The following is a 19,813-nucleotide window of genomic DNA, read 5'->3' on the forward strand; positions in this document are numbered from 1 at the left end:
GAAAGTAGGTTACCAGACCTACTAGCCCTCCTACCCTGCCTAATTCCTCTGTATCAATTCTTCCTCTTGCACCTCATTTGTATAAAATAACTACTGTTTTTTAGCTGTTCCTAATTTGTTTTACTTTTAAAGTCGTATCATATTTAGGTCTACCCCAGTCTTTATTATGAACTACCCAATTAATAATGATAATCTTAGACACATGTTTTATATATAAGAAGTAAATTGTCTGTCTTTATTGAATCCCTTGCAATCAGTCTTTGGCATGTACCTTATGTTTTTCTTGGCTCTTGTATGTCAAAACTTCTATTACATTCAGGTTAATTTTTTAAACAAAGTCTTGAAAGTCTGACAGTTGATCAAATGTCCATTTTTTAAAATTCAGGATTATGCTTAACTTTTCTGGGTTTGATATTTTTGACCAGAGCCTCAGTTCTTTTGCTCTTCAATATACAGTGTTCCAAGACACGGAGTCCTTTAGTGTCTCCACTGCTAGGTCTTGTGTGATTCTAATTGTGGCACCATCATATTTAAATTATTTTTTCTTGCTGCTTTTAATATTTTATCCATGAGCTGAGGGTTTTAGAATTTTACTGTAATATTCCTATGAGAGTTCCTCATAGGATCCCTTTCAAGGTTGTGTTTGATAGATTTTTTTCTATTTCTATTTTCCCTTCTTTTTCTAATGCTTCAGGACAATTTTCTTTAATTATTTCTTGTATTATTGTATCAAGATTCTTTTTTTGTTCATAGCTTTCAGGTAGTCTAATTACTCTTATGTTTTCTCTTCTTGATCTGTTGTGGTTTTTTGTGATCGATGTTTTTCATATTTTATGTTTTAATATTTTTAGTTTTAAACATTGATTTCCACAATTCCTGTTTTCAAAGGAAGCTCTGCCTCCTCCTCCCCCAAGAACTGCCAACCCGGACCAGACTGAGATCTAACCTGGCTCTGCACTTCCGCTCAGATTCACCACTTAATTCCTCCCACCAGGTGGGCCTGAGGCTGGACACAACTGCAGCTGTAGATCTGTAAACAGCCTCAGAGCTGCATCACCTCCTCTGCCCTGGGGCAGTGGCTGAACTGCAAACTCCTTTCACTGTGTCCCAGCAGCTTTTCCCACTAATATTTTCTATTGTCTTTGGTGTTTGTGGGTTGAGAAGTCTGGTAACTGCCACATCGCACTGATTCAGGGCGCTAGGGCCTGTTCTGCTTAGCTCTGGGTCTGGTTGGTCTGGGTGCAGCTCAGTCTAGGCTCTGCTCCACTCAGCTCTGCCTTTCCTGTAATAGACCTTACCCTGTGACCATCCAGGCTGTCCTGGGCTGGAGCCCTGCTTCCCTCTGCTATTTCGTGGGTTCTCTGCTTCTAAAACTTTGAGCTCCAAATTCTCTCCCCTCTTCCCTTCCCACCCACCCTCCCTAAGAAGGCAAACAATTCAACATAGGCCACGCATATATCATATGTAAAACACTTCCACAATAATCATGTTGCAGAAGACTACCTATATTTCCTTCCATCCTACCCTGTCCCCTTTTATTCAATTTTCTCCCTTGACCCCTGTTCCTTTTCAAAAATGTTTGTTTTTGATTATCTCCTTCCCCTTTCTGCCCTCCCTTCTATCATCCCCCCTTCTTATCCCCTTCCCCCTACTTTCCTGTGGGGTAAGATACCCAATTGAGTGTGTATGTTATCCCTCCTCAAGTCAAATCTGATGAGAGCAAGATTTACTCACTTCACCTCACCTGTCTCCTCTTCCCTTCCAACAGAACTGCTTTTCTTGCCATTTTTATGTGAGGTAATTTACCCTATTCTATCTCTCACTTTCTCCCTCTCTCAATATATTCCTCTCTCATCCCTTGATTTTATTTTGATTTTTAGATATCATTCCTTCATATTCAACTCACACTGTGCCCTTGGCATATATATATATGTATGTATATATATGTATGTATTTATATATATATATACATATATATATGTATATATGTATATATATATTCTCTTCAACTACCGTAATACTGAGAAAGGCCTCACAAATTACACACAGCATTTTTCCATATAGGAATGTTAACATAATAGTTCAACTTTAGTAAGTCCCTTATGATTTCTCTTTTTCATTTACCTTTTCATACTTCTTTCGATTCTTGTATTTGAAAACCAAATTTTCTATTCAGCTCTGGTCTTTTCATTGAGAAAGGTTGAAAGTCCTTTATGTTATTGAAAATCCATATTTTGCCTTGGAGCATTATACTCAGTTTTGCTGGGTAAGTGATTCTTAGTTTTAATCCTAGCTCCTTTGACCTCCAGAATATCATATTCCAAGTCCTTTCATCCCTTAATGTAGAAGCTGCTGGATTTTGTGTTATCCTTATTGTGTTTTCATACTACCCAGATAGTATCTTTCTGACTGCTTACAGTGTTTTCTCCTTGACCTGCTTGGGAACTCTGGAGTTTGGCAACAATATTACTAGGAGTTTTCTTTTTGGGATTTTTTTTCAAGAGACAATCCGTGAAGTCTTTCCATTTCTATTTTACCCTCTTGTTCTAGAATATAAGGGCAGTTTTCCCTGATAATTTCTTGAAAGATGATGTCTAGGCTCTTTTTTTTGATCATGACTTTCAGGTAGTCCAATACTTTTTGAATTACCTCTCCTGGATCTATTCTCCAGATCAGTGTTTTTTCCAATGAGATATTTCACATTGTCTTCCATTTTTTTGTTTCTTTGGTTCTGTTTTATAATTTCTTAATTTCTCATAAAGTCACTAGCTTCCACTTGCTCCAATCTAATTTTTAAGGTGGTATTTTCGTCAGTGGTCTTTTGGACCTCCTTTTCCATTTGGCTAATTCTGCCTTTCAAGGCATTCTCCTCATTGGCTTTTTGGAGCTCTTTTGCTATTTGGGTTAGTCTATTTTTTAAGGTGTTATTTTCTTCAGAATTTTTTGGATCTCCTATAGCAAGTCATTGACTTGTTTTTCTTGATTTTCTTCCATCACTCTTATTTCTCTTCCTAATTCTTTCTCCACATCTCTTACTTCCTTTTCCAAATCCTTTTTGAGATCTTCCATGGCCTGAGACCAATTCATATTTTACTTGGAGGCTTTTGATGTAGAATATTTGACTGTTGACTTCTTCTGGCTATATGCTTTGATCTTCTTTGTCACTAAAAAATTATTCAATAGTCTGCATCCCTTTTCACTGCCTATTCATGTTCCCAGCCAACTACTTGATCCTTGAGCTTTTTGTCAGGGTATGACTGCTTATGGAGTAGAGTGTACTTTGTCTCATGCTTTAGGGGCTGTGCTACTGTTTTCAGAGCTACTTCTACTCCACAATCCATACAAATTTTTCCATAGCAGTGCTCCTCTTCCCCCAAGAACCAACAACCAGGAATGTGAACAAAATCCAAGCAGGGTAATGCAAGAGAACCCTGATTCTGCACCAGAAAAGTGCTCCTTGCACTCACACTCTGACCCACTGCTTAATTCCTCCCACCCAGTGGGCCTGGGGCCAGACGTAACTGCAGCTTGAGGTTTCAAGGAGCCACAGAAGCTTCCTGCTGCTACAGCCACCACACACATGAACCAACATTGGTAATAACTAGAAAGAGAAGGTCTGTCTTGCTTAGGATTTAAAGGCACATATGGCAAATTTCGTTGTGTGATTTTAGACTAGTTGTTTTTGTTGCTTAAAGGAATTAGAAAATATAAAGATATTAAAAGTGAAGGTAAAAATTCAAATGAAAATTAAATAACAATAATTTATATGGCAGAGTATTTTAGGGTTTGTAAGCACTTACCCTCACAAGGACCTTGAGATGTAGGGATGCCAGCATTATTGCTTACATTTTATAAAAGAGAACACTGAAATAGAGATGTGTGACAAATATGTATGTAAATATTAAAAGGTTCTGGGATAATTATTAGATAAGGAACTCTTAGTAGAAAAGCTCAATAAAATTGCCTTATGAATCTATGGTTTTGTCCACAGTCACTCAGTTTATAATTGTCAGAGGAAGGATTAGAACTGAAGGGTTCCTGACTCTAAGAACAGACATTTATCAAGTTCTTCACGCATCTTTAATGTTTTAGTGCCAAAGTAAAAAATATTTATAGTGTACTCTACATTTTAGGTCTAAGTCTACCAGCAATAATTTTTTTTTAATTTAACATTATTCTGTATTTAAGCCATTTCTAGCATAGGGAGATGTCCAAACTGGCATAATCTGTCTATCCCCTCCTGCATGCCTCTATCCAAAGACAGTTTGAGGTAACATTTATAGGAAAGAAAGGAAATCACATTATGTATGAAATACAGTTTGGGCATAACACTCCAAATAGTTAAGTAATGAAAGTCATCATTCAATTCCTCCCTGTAACATTCACTTCAAGGATTCAAAGTGAATCCTCTCAGAGATCAATACTGAAGAATATATTCTGGATATACAAAGGAGTTTCCCTTTCAATGGAATAGAGGGTACTTATCTTTGGTAGGTCATAGGTCAATGCCTTCAAAGGATAGGGAGGGCCACAACCAAAAGAAGACAAGAGGTCTTCTTTGTTCAACCCGCAGTTTTTGTCCTTGATCTACTATTCATCTTTTCTGAGATTGGAGGAAAGTCTAGAAAGGACTTTTAGAACATAGAAACCATTATATCTTAACATTTTAGGTTTATAAACAAGGTAGCTTTGAATACCCTTCGACAATAGACATAAAGTCTATATTAGGTGAAGATACAAATCCTTCTTTCGTATAGGAAGAAGAGGGAAGTAAAAAATAATGGAAAAAAGTGCACTATAGAACAGAAGAAAGTAAAGAGGATGGAAAAAAAGAAGTGACTATTATTGGGAAGGGATAATGTGGATGAAGGGAACTGGTAAATATATTAAATTTTCTATTATCTCATTTTCAACTAATGCCACTGTTATTATTTTTATTATGTCATTCTTGGTCAGTCAATCAATAAGCATTTATTAAGTGTCTATTTGTGCTAGATGCTGTGATAATTGTGAGGGTTATTACAATTTAGAATTCTCTCATAACAAACATTTTATCTACAGTAGAAATATATTTTTGAACTTTAATGCAATTCTGTGCATTTTGTCTCTGCTAAGGCTATGCTGATTTGTCCACAAATTCCATGAAGGAGCCCGTGCTGTGTGAAACTTCCTTGGGATGTTACAAGAGACACCATCTTGTTGAATGGCATTGAATAATCAAACACTGGTGACAGAATTTCTTCTACAAGGTTTCTCAGAGACACCTCAACTCCAGATATTCTTGTTAGCACCTTCCTTTTTCTTTATCTCACAGCCCTCACAGGTAATATTCTCATTGTCATGGCCATCAGTCTGGACTCAGGTCTCCATACCCCCATGTATTTTTTTCTTGCCAACTTGGCCATTTTAGATATTAGCTGCACATCCACAGTTCTGCCTAAATTGCTGGAGAACCTTCTTGTGGAGAAGAAAACCATTTCCTATGGTGGCTGCATGACTCAGGTGTATTTCCTCTGTTTTTTATTGGGGACTGAACTTCTGCTCTTCACAGCCATGGCTTATGACAGATATGTGGCCATCTGCCACCCGCTACATTATAGTACTATGATGAGCAGGATGGTTTGTATGTTTATAGTGAGCAGTGTGTGGGCCATTGGAGCCCTCAACTCATTATTACAAACTGGTCTAATGCTACAATTAACCTTTTGTGGTCCTAATGAAATTAAACACTTTCTTTGTGAAATCCCTTCTTTGTTGCTGCTCTCCTGTAGCTCTACATATGTGAACAACATCATGATAGTCATTGCAGATGTGTACTTTGGAGTGATCAATTTTATGCTTACTATGGTATCCTATGGCTTCATCATCTCCAACATCCTAAAGATTCGAGCACATGGAGGGGAAGAAGAAAGCCTTCTCTACCTGCTCCTCTCACCTCCTGGTGGTCACCATATATTACACCACAATCATATACACTTACATGCTTCCAGGCTTCTAGCTCTTCAATGGATAATGGCAAAGTGGTGGCTCTCATGTACACCACAGTCAGTCCCACCTTAAACCCTCTCATCTACACACTCAGGAATAAAGATTTTAAAGCATGCCCTCAAAAAATATTTCTATCTTTTAGGTAAATAATTAGAATAGACCAAGATGGCTTCCTTGGAATAGTATTTCTAGAGCATAGTATGAAATCTAGACACAAGAAAAAATGTTTTGGTGAATGTCTTTATTCAGATTTACATAATGCTCTTTCTTGAAATTGCTGTTTTTTTTTCTTGTAATCCTTGTCATGGAAGCCCTTCATAACCTACTCCCTTTGCCTTTCCACATTTCTAGGCTTCCTATAACTCATTATTGTGTTTTTGTTCACTTTTTGTCCAATGCTTCATGATCCCATGGACCATCCTGTCCATTAGGTTTTCTTGGTAAAGATACTAGATTGATTTCAATTTCGTTTTCCAGTGGATTAATGCAAACAGAGTTTAAGCAATTTGCTGAGGGTCACACAGCTAGTATGTGAGCTGGATTTTATTTCAGGTCTTCCTGACTCCAGGCCCAGTACTCTATCTACTTTTCCATCTAGCTATCCCTCATACCTTAATTCCTCACCAAATGCTCTTTGGTCCAATGACACTGGCTTCCTTGCAGTTCCATGAATAAGCACTCCATCTCTAGGGTCTGGTTACTGTCTTTGGCTGATACTCATTCCTGGAATGTGCTCCCTACTCATCTCTACCTCCTGACTTCCCTGGATCCTTCAAGTCTCAAATAAAATTCCACCTTCTCCAGGAAATCTTTCCCAACCCCTCTTAATTCTAATGCCTTCCTTGTGTTATTTCCTATTTTTCCTGTAGGCAGCTAGGTGATGGTAGTGGAGGGAGTGCCAGGTCTGGAGTCATGAAGAATCATCTTTCTTAGTTCAAATCTGGCCTTAGATACTAGCTGTGTGACCTTGGGGAAGCCACTTAACCCTGTTTGCCTTTGTGTCCTCATATGTAAAATGAGCTAGAGAAGGAAACAACAAATCACTCCAGTATCTTTGCCAAGGAACCCCTAAATTGTTTCATGTAGAGTCAGATGTGACTGAAATGATTGAACAGCAATGTTTATCCTTTACATAGCTTATTTACTCACATTTCTTTTTTGTTTTCTCCCCAATTACATTGTGAACTGCTTGTGGACAGGGACTATCATTTGCATTTTTTTGTATCCTTAGTGCCTAATACAGTGACTGGAACATAGTAGGTGCTTAGTAAATGTTTATCGACTGATAAACTTGTGGTATCATATTTGGATATATACTCAATGCCTTCAAATGACACACCATTCGCTACCTACCTTTTGGGAATCATAGGAAAAGATATAATGGCTGTCTAGAAGTTACATGCATTGCTTTGAGAAGTAATGGACTCCTGATCTTTGGGGGCTTTTGAGTAGAGGCTTGATGACCATTTGTGAGGGATAATGTAGAGTGTGTTCTGGCCTCAGGGATGAATTGGATGGAATAGCTTCTGACTTCATAAATTTCCCAAATCTATCTCTTTCCCTACCCTACTCAAAGAGTCACTCTTTAAAATGTAATTTATCATGACCTTTTGTTTTTCATTATCTACATTTTCTAATGTATCTCTTTTTCCTCCACCTCCCAAAGTATCATCTTTTATAAGAGAGAATAAGACAGACAAATCATCTGTTGTACACAGTTTCACATTTATATCCTGACCCCATCTCTGCAAAGGGTGGGAGGAATTGCCTTCTTATATCTTTTATTCAGGTCTGGATAGGTCATTAAATTTTCTTTTTAAAATATTTTTATTGATCTCTTTATTTTACATTACCAAAATTTCCTCAAATATGCCAGGGAGGAAGAGATATCCTATATATATATATATATATATATATCCCATATAACATATATATTTATTATCCCTTATATGTGCATATATGGGATAATATGTATCCCATATAAATATATATATATCCCCATGTTTAAATATATATCCCATATAACAAATAATATTAAGAACAAAACAAAATAAAAGAATGAAATTTAAATCATTTGGGTTCAGTTGTCTTCTCATCTCTTTTTTTAAATGACGTTTATTATGACTTTACAGCATTAACTTTTTTTTGGTGTGCTCTTTCCATTTTCATTGTTTCATTCATCTTGTATATATTGTTTCCTTGGATTTGCTCACTTCACTCTGCTCCAGTCATTTTGCTCTTACTATTTCCTTCCGTTGTTGTGGGCAGGAGAAGTGGGGTGTGTATGGAACTTTCTTCTCACCAGTGGCCTCTGGTCATTATTTCACAGCATTCAGCTGCAATCAAGTTGCTATTATTTTTACTTGTTGTAGACTTTGGGTATATGCATTCTTTCCCGGAATATGCTTTCCTTACATTGCAAAAATTCATATTTCTTCTCCTACTTTTCTGTATTCTTCATATTTATTGTTTCTTACAATGGGATAATACATTCTTGTAGCACAACTTGTTTCATAATTGCTGAATTGGTGGCCATCTACTCTGCTTCCAGTTGATTCTTTTTGTATTATAGAAAGTGCTGCTTTAACCATGTTGTTTTATTTTGGGGGGGTGAGGGAGGTGGTATATGAAACCTTTATAAAAATAATTGACTTCTTTTGGCTTTATATCTAGCAGTGGGACCTCTGAATCAAAGCATAAGAATTTTTTTTCTTTTTCTTAACATTATTCTAAATTACTTTCCAGAATGATTGGGTTAAAGTTCCATCAGCATTAGCGTGTGTGACTCATCCAACATGTTTTTCCTCCCATAAGTGGGAAGTGAAACTTCAGAGTTGTTTTTACTACTAGAAGTCCTGGAATTTGAGGATGCCTTCAAGGACCAAACATGATTTGTTTTAATTGATGCCCCTGGACCTTGGGAGTTCTCTTATTATTACTGATTTGTAGAGTTTCTTTCATTTAACTGTTGATAATGTGTGGTTCTTCTTTTGAGAACCATTCCTTTCCTTGACTACTTTTCTTTTGGTCTCATGTGTTTCCATTAATTACCTATAGAACTTGGATATCTGACTCATCAGATATATGTGAGTAATCATCTATAAAGACATGACAGTTAAAGCAATGATAAGGATGATAAGAGGAGAGGTGAGGGGTCAAGAGATCTAAGACACAAACTTGAAGCATATTCACATTCTGAGGATTATATGGATGATATTCCAGAAAAGTAGCCAAAGGAGAAACATTTAGAAAGCGGGAGGAGAAAGAGAATAGAGAATTTTAGGAGAAAGTGGTCACTGGTGGCCACAGAATTGGAGAGGCCAGGAAGACAGAGAAAAAACCATCAGATTTGGCAATAATTAAGTGATCATTAGTGACTTTGGAGAGATAAGTCTCTATTGAATGATGTTAGCAAAGGGTTGAGGAATGAGTGAGAGGACAGAAAGTAGAGGCAAAGAGCGAAGGAAGTGTTTTCTAGTAGTTTCTGAGAAAAGGAAGAGAGATATAGGTTGTACCAACTGTGATGAATCATTAAACCACAACAACCCCCCAAGACCATTTATCAAATCTGAGTGTGGGCTGTGATATGTGTCACTGGAGTAATGGAGAAGCAAGATTGTAAGTTAGAACGTCAATTGCTTAGTTGTAGTCTGGTACTTCTAAAAGGCTTAAAGAGGGTTCTGGATTTTTTCCATTTTAGGTTGAATGTACCCTCCCTCTCTCTGCTCCTGTCTATGTTTTCATGTTCTATTTCCATTTCTAATAAAATGATGCAGTTGGAATAGATGGATTCTATGTACTTCCAGCTCTGGATCTATGACCTAATAAAGATGCAATGATGAAAAGATTAGAATTAATATCAGAAGATCTGGGTTTAAAAGCCCATTCTGCCACTAACTTATTTTACTGATGTTGGACCAATTACTTCACTTTCCTGAGTCTTTTCTTCCTCTATAATGAGAGAGTCAGACTCCATGATTCTCAAGATCCCTTTCATATCTCAAATTTGATGAATGCCTCTGTGAATTTTCCCCAAGAGCTCTGCCCTGGAAGCAACTTCTATGTCCCTGGAGTAGTGATGGTACAAACACCACTATCTAATTACTACTTCAGATACTTTCTGTGGAACCATGCCTGACAGAATCCCTTGAGAAAACTCTCAATCCAACATGTACAGAGCCTTGTTGCTTCTCTCCTTAAAAATGGACTCGTAAGCTACTTTGAAAACTATTGTGAAGGAGGTAAGAATTCTGTTCACCATTATTTACTTAGATGTGTTAAGGAACGAACACACTAATGTCTTTTACCCAACTTTCCCAAGGGAAGAGCTCAAAGTTGGCATCCAGGATACTGTAAGAGAAATATGTGCACTTGGTAGCATTTTTATAAGATCACTTTTGAGCATCAATCTTCATGGATATTGGACTTTATGGAATTCATTGCTTAAAAATAAATATTAGCAAAAGAAATAGTATTAGCAAATGAAATTTAGGATATGTGGCTTTTAGTCTTAGATCTGGCTTTAACTCTGTATATGTCTTTGAGAAAGTCACTTGACCTTTCTGAGCTTCAGTTTCCTCCTTTCTAAAACAAATCAGTTGGGAGTAGATGATCTCTAAGATTCCTCCCAACTCTGATATTCTATGGTTAATTATATGGTGTTTTTTCTTTGATAGTGGAGGTAGCGATTGAGGAAAAATCATTGTGCAGGATTCCTATGTTTCTCATCAGGTAGATACTTATCTGGTGATTGTCTTAAAATTATTGAACACTCCTATCCCACCATTGTCCTTTCACTGTCTGTCACTGTGTATATACAAACTAAGGTATGTGATCCTAGGTAAGACAATGCCTCTGACCCTCAGTTTTCTCATATATAAAATGAAGGAGTTGGATGAGATGGCATCTAGCCACTTTTCCACCTCTCATGTCTTATGGTTGCCCCTGTTGGGATAGCAGTGTCTAGTTATCTGGGCTGTTCTGGAGTCACTGCCCTAGAGAGTCCTCTCACAAAGAGGAGGCACAAGGGGGTCTTGAGATATAGTGATTATCTAAGTGGCGACCTGTCCCTGCTCCTGAGGGAGTTTAAGCCACTCTGAGAGTAAACTCATTTTCCTATATGAAGATGTCATGTAAAGAATCTTTATTGGAAAGATGTTGCATGTACTTTTTCTAATTGTGTTGCCCTGCTCAAACTACCCTATTGATAAACCAGAATTTTTCTTTCAAAAGAAATCCATACTTTTCCCTCCATGGAACCTTTGTTTATATTGTTTCCTCCATTTAAAAGGCCAGTTTACATGATTCCTCTTCCATGAAGTCTTGTCTACTCCATCCAGGTATAATCTGTCTCTCCATGGAACTCACATCCATTTGTTCCTCTCCCAACCAGTATTTTCTAATAGAATAAAAAAAATGAATGCAATCATTTTGTACATATCTCTGCTAGTAATCAAAGTTCCATGGGGTTAATAACTGAAGTTTGTTCATCTTTGGATCAGACCTTTGCATGGAGTTGTGGTGCTGATTTTCAGTCATTTTTGAGTTATATGAGGCAAGTATGTATAGTTCACATATAGTATCTAGATTGGCTCCTCCTTCTATCTGTTCATATGAATCAGCACATCTAGACTCAGTAGTAATGGAGAGCCTACTGAGCAGTCAGAAGGTTCCGTTCTACAGTGGTTCCTCTTCTGCAGAGGAACACAATGAGGTTCAGGGAAGTTATTTGGCAGAATACCCTAGGGACGGAGTGGCCAAGGAGGCTCCAGAGGTAAGACTTTCCCACTCTGATTTTGCCAGCTAGGACACCAGAGCTCTCTGCTTCTTTCTGTGGTCTCCAGCAGCTTCTCAATGCTCCCCTGGGAAAGTGTCTTCTTCTTCAATGATAATAGCTAAGTCTTAAACAAAAGAGTCATTTTTTTTCAAAACACTTGAATTCAGGTCACTGAGGGTAGCAGAGCAGAAGGGTCAATAAGATTGTGGTGAGGATTCTCTAGGGCTGGATGCCTTAGGCTTCAGAGTGGACATACTTGCATTGGTATATTTCAGGTGGAACACTCCAGGGATCTCATATCCCATACTGTTTTCGTGTTTAGTGTATTTTCTGTAGCAAAGAAAGAAGATTCTGGGAAGTACTGTTTTGATTCAGGCTACAGTTACCCTCAATTACCAAGAGCAATGAGGCTTCTCCTTAGACTAGGAATATAGCATCAAAAGGGGAGCAATCTTTTGATGTGACCTGTGATCAACACTGCCTCCCTTAGAAGGCTAGTGAGAAAATGATGCTGGCAACCTGGATAAATCATGTCCTTTGGAACAGGGAGATGAGCTCTGCATATGACTGTAAGATTCATAATGATTTCAAAACAACCCCTTTATACCTTCAGTGACTGGGAGAAATAATGATCATTAGCTAATGATCATTGATTAATAATTACTGACAAAAGAGCAATCATTGGTGTTAGATATTTAGAATAATCAAGGAAAACTAGACCAAATCTGACTTGTTTATAATTATTTTTGTTACAAATATTTTTATCTATTTTAATTGCGATATTAATAATGATAACACATTTATACCACATTTTTTGGTTTAGAAATTTTGTCTCAACAACTCTGTGTGGAAGAGAGAAATCCTGGCATTCTCCATACTGTCTGCCTGAAAGTCAAGCCCTTTGGTGAGTGGGGAAAAATTACTCCCTATTGAATGTGATAAAAATTTTCAAAGTAGGGAAAATTTTCTTGCTTATAGGAATGTTTTTTTTGTAAATTTTATTTTAGTTTCAAACACCAGAACACAAACACAGACTAGAGAAAGGAAAAAAAATCAGAAACTTAAATATTAGAACTTAAATACAATGTAAGAAACAGGAAAGAAAAGCATTCCATGTGCCTAGCAGAACACAAGAGAGGATTCAAAATATGCAATGATATATTTTCACTTCTAAAAACCCTGTATGATATATATCACATGTTGTGTTGAAAGCTGTCCATATTTTCTTTGCTTCCTTTGCTTCGTAAGTTTTATTTTATTGTCTGCTCTGCACCTTTTTACTTTGTTCTTTGTTCTTTTTTCTGCTCTTCCTCTGCTGCCCCTGAACCAGATTGTTAAAATGAAGTGTGGATATATTTCCACATAGATAAAGATATTCACATATACATACATATATATATATGTATATATATATATATATATATGTACACACATGCACATATATAGACATATACTTTCCCTAACAAATTCTGCTCCTGATCTTTGTTTTTATGTTTGTGCATATCTCTTGTTTCCTATCCTTCCTGACTCCTCTACTTTACTTCTACTTGCTACCTTGCATTTCAATTACTTAACCTATCTCCCTCCCAGGATCCCTATCCTATTCTCCCATTCCTATAAATTTAAACACCATTCTATACACCCCTTTAACCTATTTCCTCACACTTCCCTTTAAATATCCTGACCTTGTCCTCTCCCCCCCTACCTATTTCCTTACCATTTTATTTCCTCTGAATTTAGAAGACTTTTATACTTTCTCTTTCTCTCTCTCTCTCTCTCTCTCTCTGTATATATGTATATGTATACATATATGTATGTATTGTTCCCTCTCAAACCCATTCCTAATGAAAGTAGGCTACCAGAACTACTAGCACTCCTCCCCAATCTAATTCCTCTATATCGATTCTTCCTTTTGTACATCATTTGTATAAAACAAGTACTCTTTTTTAGCTGTCCCTAATTGGGTTTACTTTTAAAGTCATATCATATTCGGGTCTACCCCAGTCTTTCCTATGAATTACCCAATTACTAATGATAGTCTTAGACATATGTTGTGTATTTTTAATATATAAGAAGTAAATCATCTGTACTTATTGAATCCCTTGCAATCAGTCTTTTGCATGTACCTTATGTTTCTCTTGGCTCCTACATGTCAAAACTTCTATTACATTCAGCTTATTTTTTTAAACAAAGGCTTGAAAGTATGACAGTTGATAAAATGTCCATTTTTTTTTTTACTTTACTGAACAATGTTTAGTTTATTGCTGCATAAACAGAGAGTTCATTATACTATGCGATTAGATCCTTGAAATTATTCACAGCAGCAGTTTTCAGGTGTGCCTCCGTGACTGGTGTTACAACGTTCTAAAGGAGAAAACAACACCCATAGGGAAGAGATGGCCAGGGACGATTGTTTTGGACAGGGAAATTATAGGGATGAAGACTGGAGTTAGAGTCATTGATTGATAAGTCCCTTCTAGGAGAGTCAGTGTTAATTTAATGACTATTCTCAGAGTTTGATTTGGATATCTCAAAAACCTCCGAGTTTCAAAACAAAACAACATACAACATCAAAACAAAGAACCTTGTTGTCTAAGCCAATGAAGTACACACAATTTGGCTAAGGCCAAATGCTGTGATCTATCAGTTCTATAGCACCTTGCTGAGTTCTTTTTGTACCATAAAACAGATGATGGGTGCAATACCTTCCTGTCAATCCCACCATTTTTTGAATGGGTTCACTGACAGCAGGTTTCCTATCATCAAAACTGCCTGGTACTGGTTAAGAAACAGGGGTGTGGATCAGTGGAATAGGATAGGTACACAAGTAGGTGAAATCAACAAGTTTAGCAATCTACTCTTTGATAAACCCAAAGAAGCCAGTTTCTGGGCTAATAATTCACTATTTCACAAAAACTGTTGGGAAAATTGGAAAATGGTAGGGCAAAAACTGGGCATAGACCAATATCTTACACCATATACCAAAATAAAGTCAAAATGGGTTCATGATTTAGGAGGAAAAGTTGATACTCTAAGTAATTTGGGAAAGCAAGGAATAGTTTACTTATCAGATTTGTGGAAAAGTAAAGAATTCATGACCCAACAAGAGATAGAGAGCATTACAAAATGCAAAATGGATAATTTTGATTATGTCAAATTGAAATGTTTTTGTACAAAAAAAGCCAATGCAACAAGAATTAGGAGGGAAGCAGAAAATTGGGAGAAAATCTTTGCAACTAGTATCTCTGATAAAGGCCTCATTTCTAAAATATACAGGGAGCTAAGCCAAATATATAGGAATACAAGCCATTCCCCAATTGAGAAATGGTCAAAGGATATGAACAGGCAGTTTTCAGAGGAAGAAATTAAAGCTATCTACAGGCATATGGAAAAATGCTCTGGATCGCTGCTGATTAGAGAAATGCAAATCAAAACAACTCTTAGATACCACATCTCTCCTGTCAGATTGGCTAAAATAACAAATCAGGAGAATGATAAATGCTGGAAAGGATGTGGGGAAATTGGAACATTGTTGCGTTGCTGGTGGAGTTGCGAGCTGATCCAGCCATTTTGGAGGGCGGTGTGGAACTATGCCCAAAGGGCTATAGAAATGTTCATACCCTTTGACCCAGTAATACCACTTCTAGGGTTGTATCCCAAAGAAATCACGCAAGCGGGAAAAGGACCCATATGTACAAGAATATTTATAGCAGCTCTCTTTGTGGTAGCCAAGAATTGGAAATGTCCATTTTTTAAAATTCAGGATTACACTTAACTTTGCTGGGCACAATATTTTTCATTGGTGCCCCAGTTCTTTTGCTCTTCAGTATATAGTGTTTCAAGACATGCAGTCCATTAATGTCTCCACTGCTAGGACTTTTGTGATTCTAATTGTGGCACCATCATATTTAAATGATTTTTTTCTTGTTACTTTTAATATTTTATCCTTGAGCTGGGGGTTTTAGAATTTGACTATAATATTCCTATACGTTTACCTCATAGGAATTTTTTTTCTATTTTTAGAAATTATTTCTATTATTTTTCTATTTCTACTTCTGCTCCTTGTTCTAATGCTTCAGCACAATTTTCTTTAACTATTTCTTGTATTATTGTATCAAGATTCTTTTTTTTGATCATAGCTATCAGGTAGTCTGATTATTCTTATGTTTTCTCTTCTTCATGTATTCTCCAAATCAGTTGATTTTTTAATAAGAAGTTTCAGTTTCTCTTTTATTTTTATTCTTCATGTTTTGTTTAATTATTTCTTGATCTCTTATAACTTCACTGGCTTTACTTTGCCCAATTCTAATTTTCAAGGTATCATTTCCTTCCTTAAAAATCTGGGTCTCCTTTTCTATTTAGTTGACTTTCTTTTCATAATCTTGGTTTTTTGGATTATTTTTATATGCTTTAAAATTTTTCCTCCATCTCTCTCATTTGATTTTTGAAGTCTTTTTAAAGTACTTCTATGAATTAGTTTTGGGCAAGTGACCATTTGACTTTACTCTTTAGGACAGAAGAGGGTTTCTTTGCTTAAATATTCTCCTTTGCAGATGAACCCTGGTCTTCTCTATTCTCATAATATCTTTCTATGGTTGAATTCTTTCTCCTTTGTATATGCATTTTTTGTGGTAATACCTTAATTTTTGTAATCATCTCTGGTCCTAAATATGGGGGATGGTGCCTCTTGTTCCAGATCTTCAGTTCTCCCCTCTAGCCTGGAACCAAAGCCAAACCTCCAGCCTCCTTAAGTGTCCACAGCCAGGCATGTTCAGCTCCACTCCTTCTGCATGCACTAGACATGTGCTGGTTCCTTCTTACCCTCATTGCTTTCCACAGCACACCTGGTTTTGGTGTTCCTTGTCAGCAGAGATTCCCTCAACCTCCCCTAACTCAGATACCCAACTCCCCTCACTATGCCAGGCAAAAGTTCCTGTGGCTGGGGTCAAGGCATCCTCCCAAACCAACTAAATCCTGGCCTTGGCTTGTGGTTTAAGCAGGCCTTTGCCTGGAGGTGTGTACTCTTCACAAGGACCAAACCTCCTCCTGGGATTTGTCTTCTCATCTTCTTGAATTGTTCCAGGGAGACCCCTGTTGTACCCTTGTCTTTATTTATTTTTGCCAGCACCTTGTTCACTGTAAGGTGCTATTTTATCTCTTTTGTGGGGGAAAATCTAGAGAGCTTGGAATTTGCTGAACCACTCTGCCATCTTCCCGGAATCCTCACCAGCAATATTTTTTTTTGCCAAATATAAGGAGCAACTTTCCAATGTACTTGGAGAATCATATTTTGATCACATCAACTGGCAATGGCAATAACTAGCAATAAAAGGCATGTCTTGGTTAGAATTTACAGGGCACATATGGTGAGTTTCCAGGAGTGATTATAAACTAGTTCTTCATGTTGCTTAAAGGAATTAGGAAATGTAAAACATATTAAAATAAAAGGTAAAAATTCAAATGAAAATTATATAACAGTAATTGGGATGGCAGAGCATTTTAGGGTTTATAAGCACTTACCCTCACAAGACCTGTGAGTTAGGGATGCCAGTATTATTACTTGCATTTTATAAAAGAGAATATTGAAATTGAGATGTGTGACAAATATGTATGTAAATATGAAAAGGTCCTGGGATAATTATTAGCATAGGGAACACTTAGCAGAAAAGCTCAAAAAATTGCCTTATGAATCTATGGTTTTGTCCACAGTCATGTAGTTTATAACTGTCAGGAAGGATTAGAACTGAAGGGTTCCCGACTCTAAGAAAAAACATCAACTTCTGCATACATCTTTAATGTTTTAGTGCCAAAGAAAAAAGTATTTATAGTGTACTCTACATTTTAGGTCTAACTCTACCAGTAATAATTTTTAAAAATTTAACATTTTTCTGTATTTAAGCCATTCCTAGCTTAACGAGAGAAATGCTCACACTGGTATAATTCCCCTATGCCCTCCTGCATGCCTCTATCCAAAGACAGTTTGAGGTAACATTTATAGGAATCTTAAAGAAAGAAAATCACAATGTGTATAAAATACAGTTTGGGCATAACATTCCAAATAGTTAAGTAATGAAAGTCATCATTCAATTCCTCCCTGTAACACTCACTTCAAGGATTCAAAATGAATCCTCTCAGAGGTCAATACTGAGAATATATTCTGGATTATAAAAAGAGTTTCCCTTTGAATGGAATAGAGGGGACTTCTCTTGGGTGGATCCTAGGCCAATTCTTTCAAAGGACAGGCAGGGCAAAAACCAAAAGAAGACAACCCTCATTTTTTGTCTTTGATCTATTACTCATCTTTCCTGAGATTGGAGTAAAGTCTAGAAAGGACATTTAGAGTGTAGAAAATATTGTATCTTAACATTTTTTGGTTTATTACAAAGGTAGCTTTGAATACCATTCTTCAATAGATATAAGGCCTATATTAGGTGAAGATACAATCCCTGCTTTCATATAGGAAGAAGAGGCAAAGTAAAAAATAATGGAAAAAGTGCATTGTAAAACAGAAGAAAGTAATGAGGATGGAAAAAAGTGACTATTTATTGGAAAGGGATAATGTGGATAAAAGGAACTGGTGAGTGTATTGAATTTTCTATCATCTCATTTTCAACTAATGCCACTGTTATTATTTTTATTATGTGATTCTTGGTCAATCAATTGGCATTTATTAAGTGTCTACTTTCTGCCAGATGCTGGGCTAATTGCTAGGGTTATTTACAATTTAGAATTCTCTCACAAGAAACATTTTATCTGCAGTTGAAATATATTTCAAACTTTAATGCAATTCTGCGCATTTTTTCTCTGCCAAGGTGATGCTGATTTGTCCACAAATTCCATGAAGGAGCCTATGCTGTGTAAAACTTCCTCGGGATGATGCAAGAGACACCATCTTGTTGAATGGCATTGAATAATCAAACACTGGTGACAGAATTTCTTCTACAAGGTTTTTCAGCAACATCTCAACTCCAGATATTCTTGTTTAGCATCTTCCTTTTTTTTTATTTCACAGCCCTCACAGGCAATATTCTCATTGTCATGGCCATCAGTCTGGACTCAGATCTTCATACCCCCATGTATTTTTTTCTTGCCAACTTGGCCATTTTAGATGTTGGCTGTACATCCACAGTTCTGCCCAAATTGCTGGAGAACCTTTTTGTGGAGAAGAAATCCATTTCCTATGGTGGCTGCATGACCCAGCTCTATTTCCTCACTTGTTTATTGGGGACTGAGCTTCTGCTCTTCACAGCCATGGCTTATGACAGATATGTGGCCATCTGCCACCCCTTACATTACAGTACTATGATGAGTAGGATGGTTTGTGCATTTTTAATGAGCAGTGTGTGGGCCATTGGAGCTCTCAGCTCATTATTACATACTGGTCTAATGCTGCGATTAACCTTTTGTGGTCCTAATGAAATTAAACACTTTCTGTGTGAAATCCCTTCTTTGTTGCTGCTCTCCTGTAGCTCCACATATGTGAACAACATCATGATAGTCATTGCAGATGTGTACTTTGGGGTGATCAATTTTGCGCTCACTATGTTGTCCTATGGCTTTATCATCTCCAACATCCTAAAGATCCGCACCAGAGAGGGGAAGAAGAAAGCCTTCTCTACATGTTCCTCCCACCTCATGGTTGTCAGCATGTACTATACTACAATTATATATACTTACATTTTTCCAGGTTCTGGCTCCTCAATGGATAATGGCAAAGTGGTGGCTCTCTTGTATACTGCAGTTGGCCCAACCTTAAACCCTCTCATATATACTCTGAGGAATAAGGATTTTAAAACTGCCCTTAAGAAAATGTTTCCATTTATGAATTAAATAATTGGAATTAGCAGAGAAAAATTGCTTGGAATATCATTTTTGTAGTGCAATTTTGAGTATCTGAATGTAAGGGATAATAAAAGTGTTTTTTTTAACTTCTTTAGTTCAATGCATCTTTTACCTGTAATTATTTAGGATGCTATACTTGGATGGAGCAGCTAGGTGGCGCAGTGGATGGAGTGCAAGGCCTTCAAATCTGTCCTGAGACACTTATTA

At 36.9% G+C, this 19,813-nt stretch overlaps 1 protein-coding gene and 1 pseudogene across 1 annotated transcript; both read left to right on the top strand.

Annotated features, from left to right (window-relative positions):
* Nucleotides 1-5,203: 5,203 nt before the first annotated feature.
* LOC118829485 lies at nt 5,204-6,134 on the top strand (annotated as a pseudogene).
* A 12,530-nt stretch (nt 6,135-18,664) lies between these two features.
* On the top strand, nt 18,665-19,594 carry LOC118829187 (olfactory receptor 13A1-like). Its single transcript, XM_036736157.1, has one exon. The coding sequence runs from the start codon at nt 18,665-18,667 to the stop codon at nt 19,592-19,594; it is 930 nt and encodes a 309-aa protein (XP_036592052.1).
* Nucleotides 19,595-19,813: the final 219 nt, after the last annotated feature.

The sequence above is a fragment of the Trichosurus vulpecula genome, chromosome 8 (genome assembly GCF_011100635.1).
Source record: "Trichosurus vulpecula isolate mTriVul1 chromosome 8, mTriVul1.pri, whole genome shotgun sequence".
Lineage (NCBI taxonomy): Eukaryota > Metazoa > Chordata > Mammalia > Diprotodontia > Phalangeridae > Trichosurus > Trichosurus vulpecula.

Excerpts from the sequence above, each read along its gene's own strand:
- LOC118829187 (XM_036736157.1), top strand. The coding sequence starts at position 18,665 with ATGGCATTGAATAATCAAACACTGGTGACAGAATTTCTTCTACAAGGT.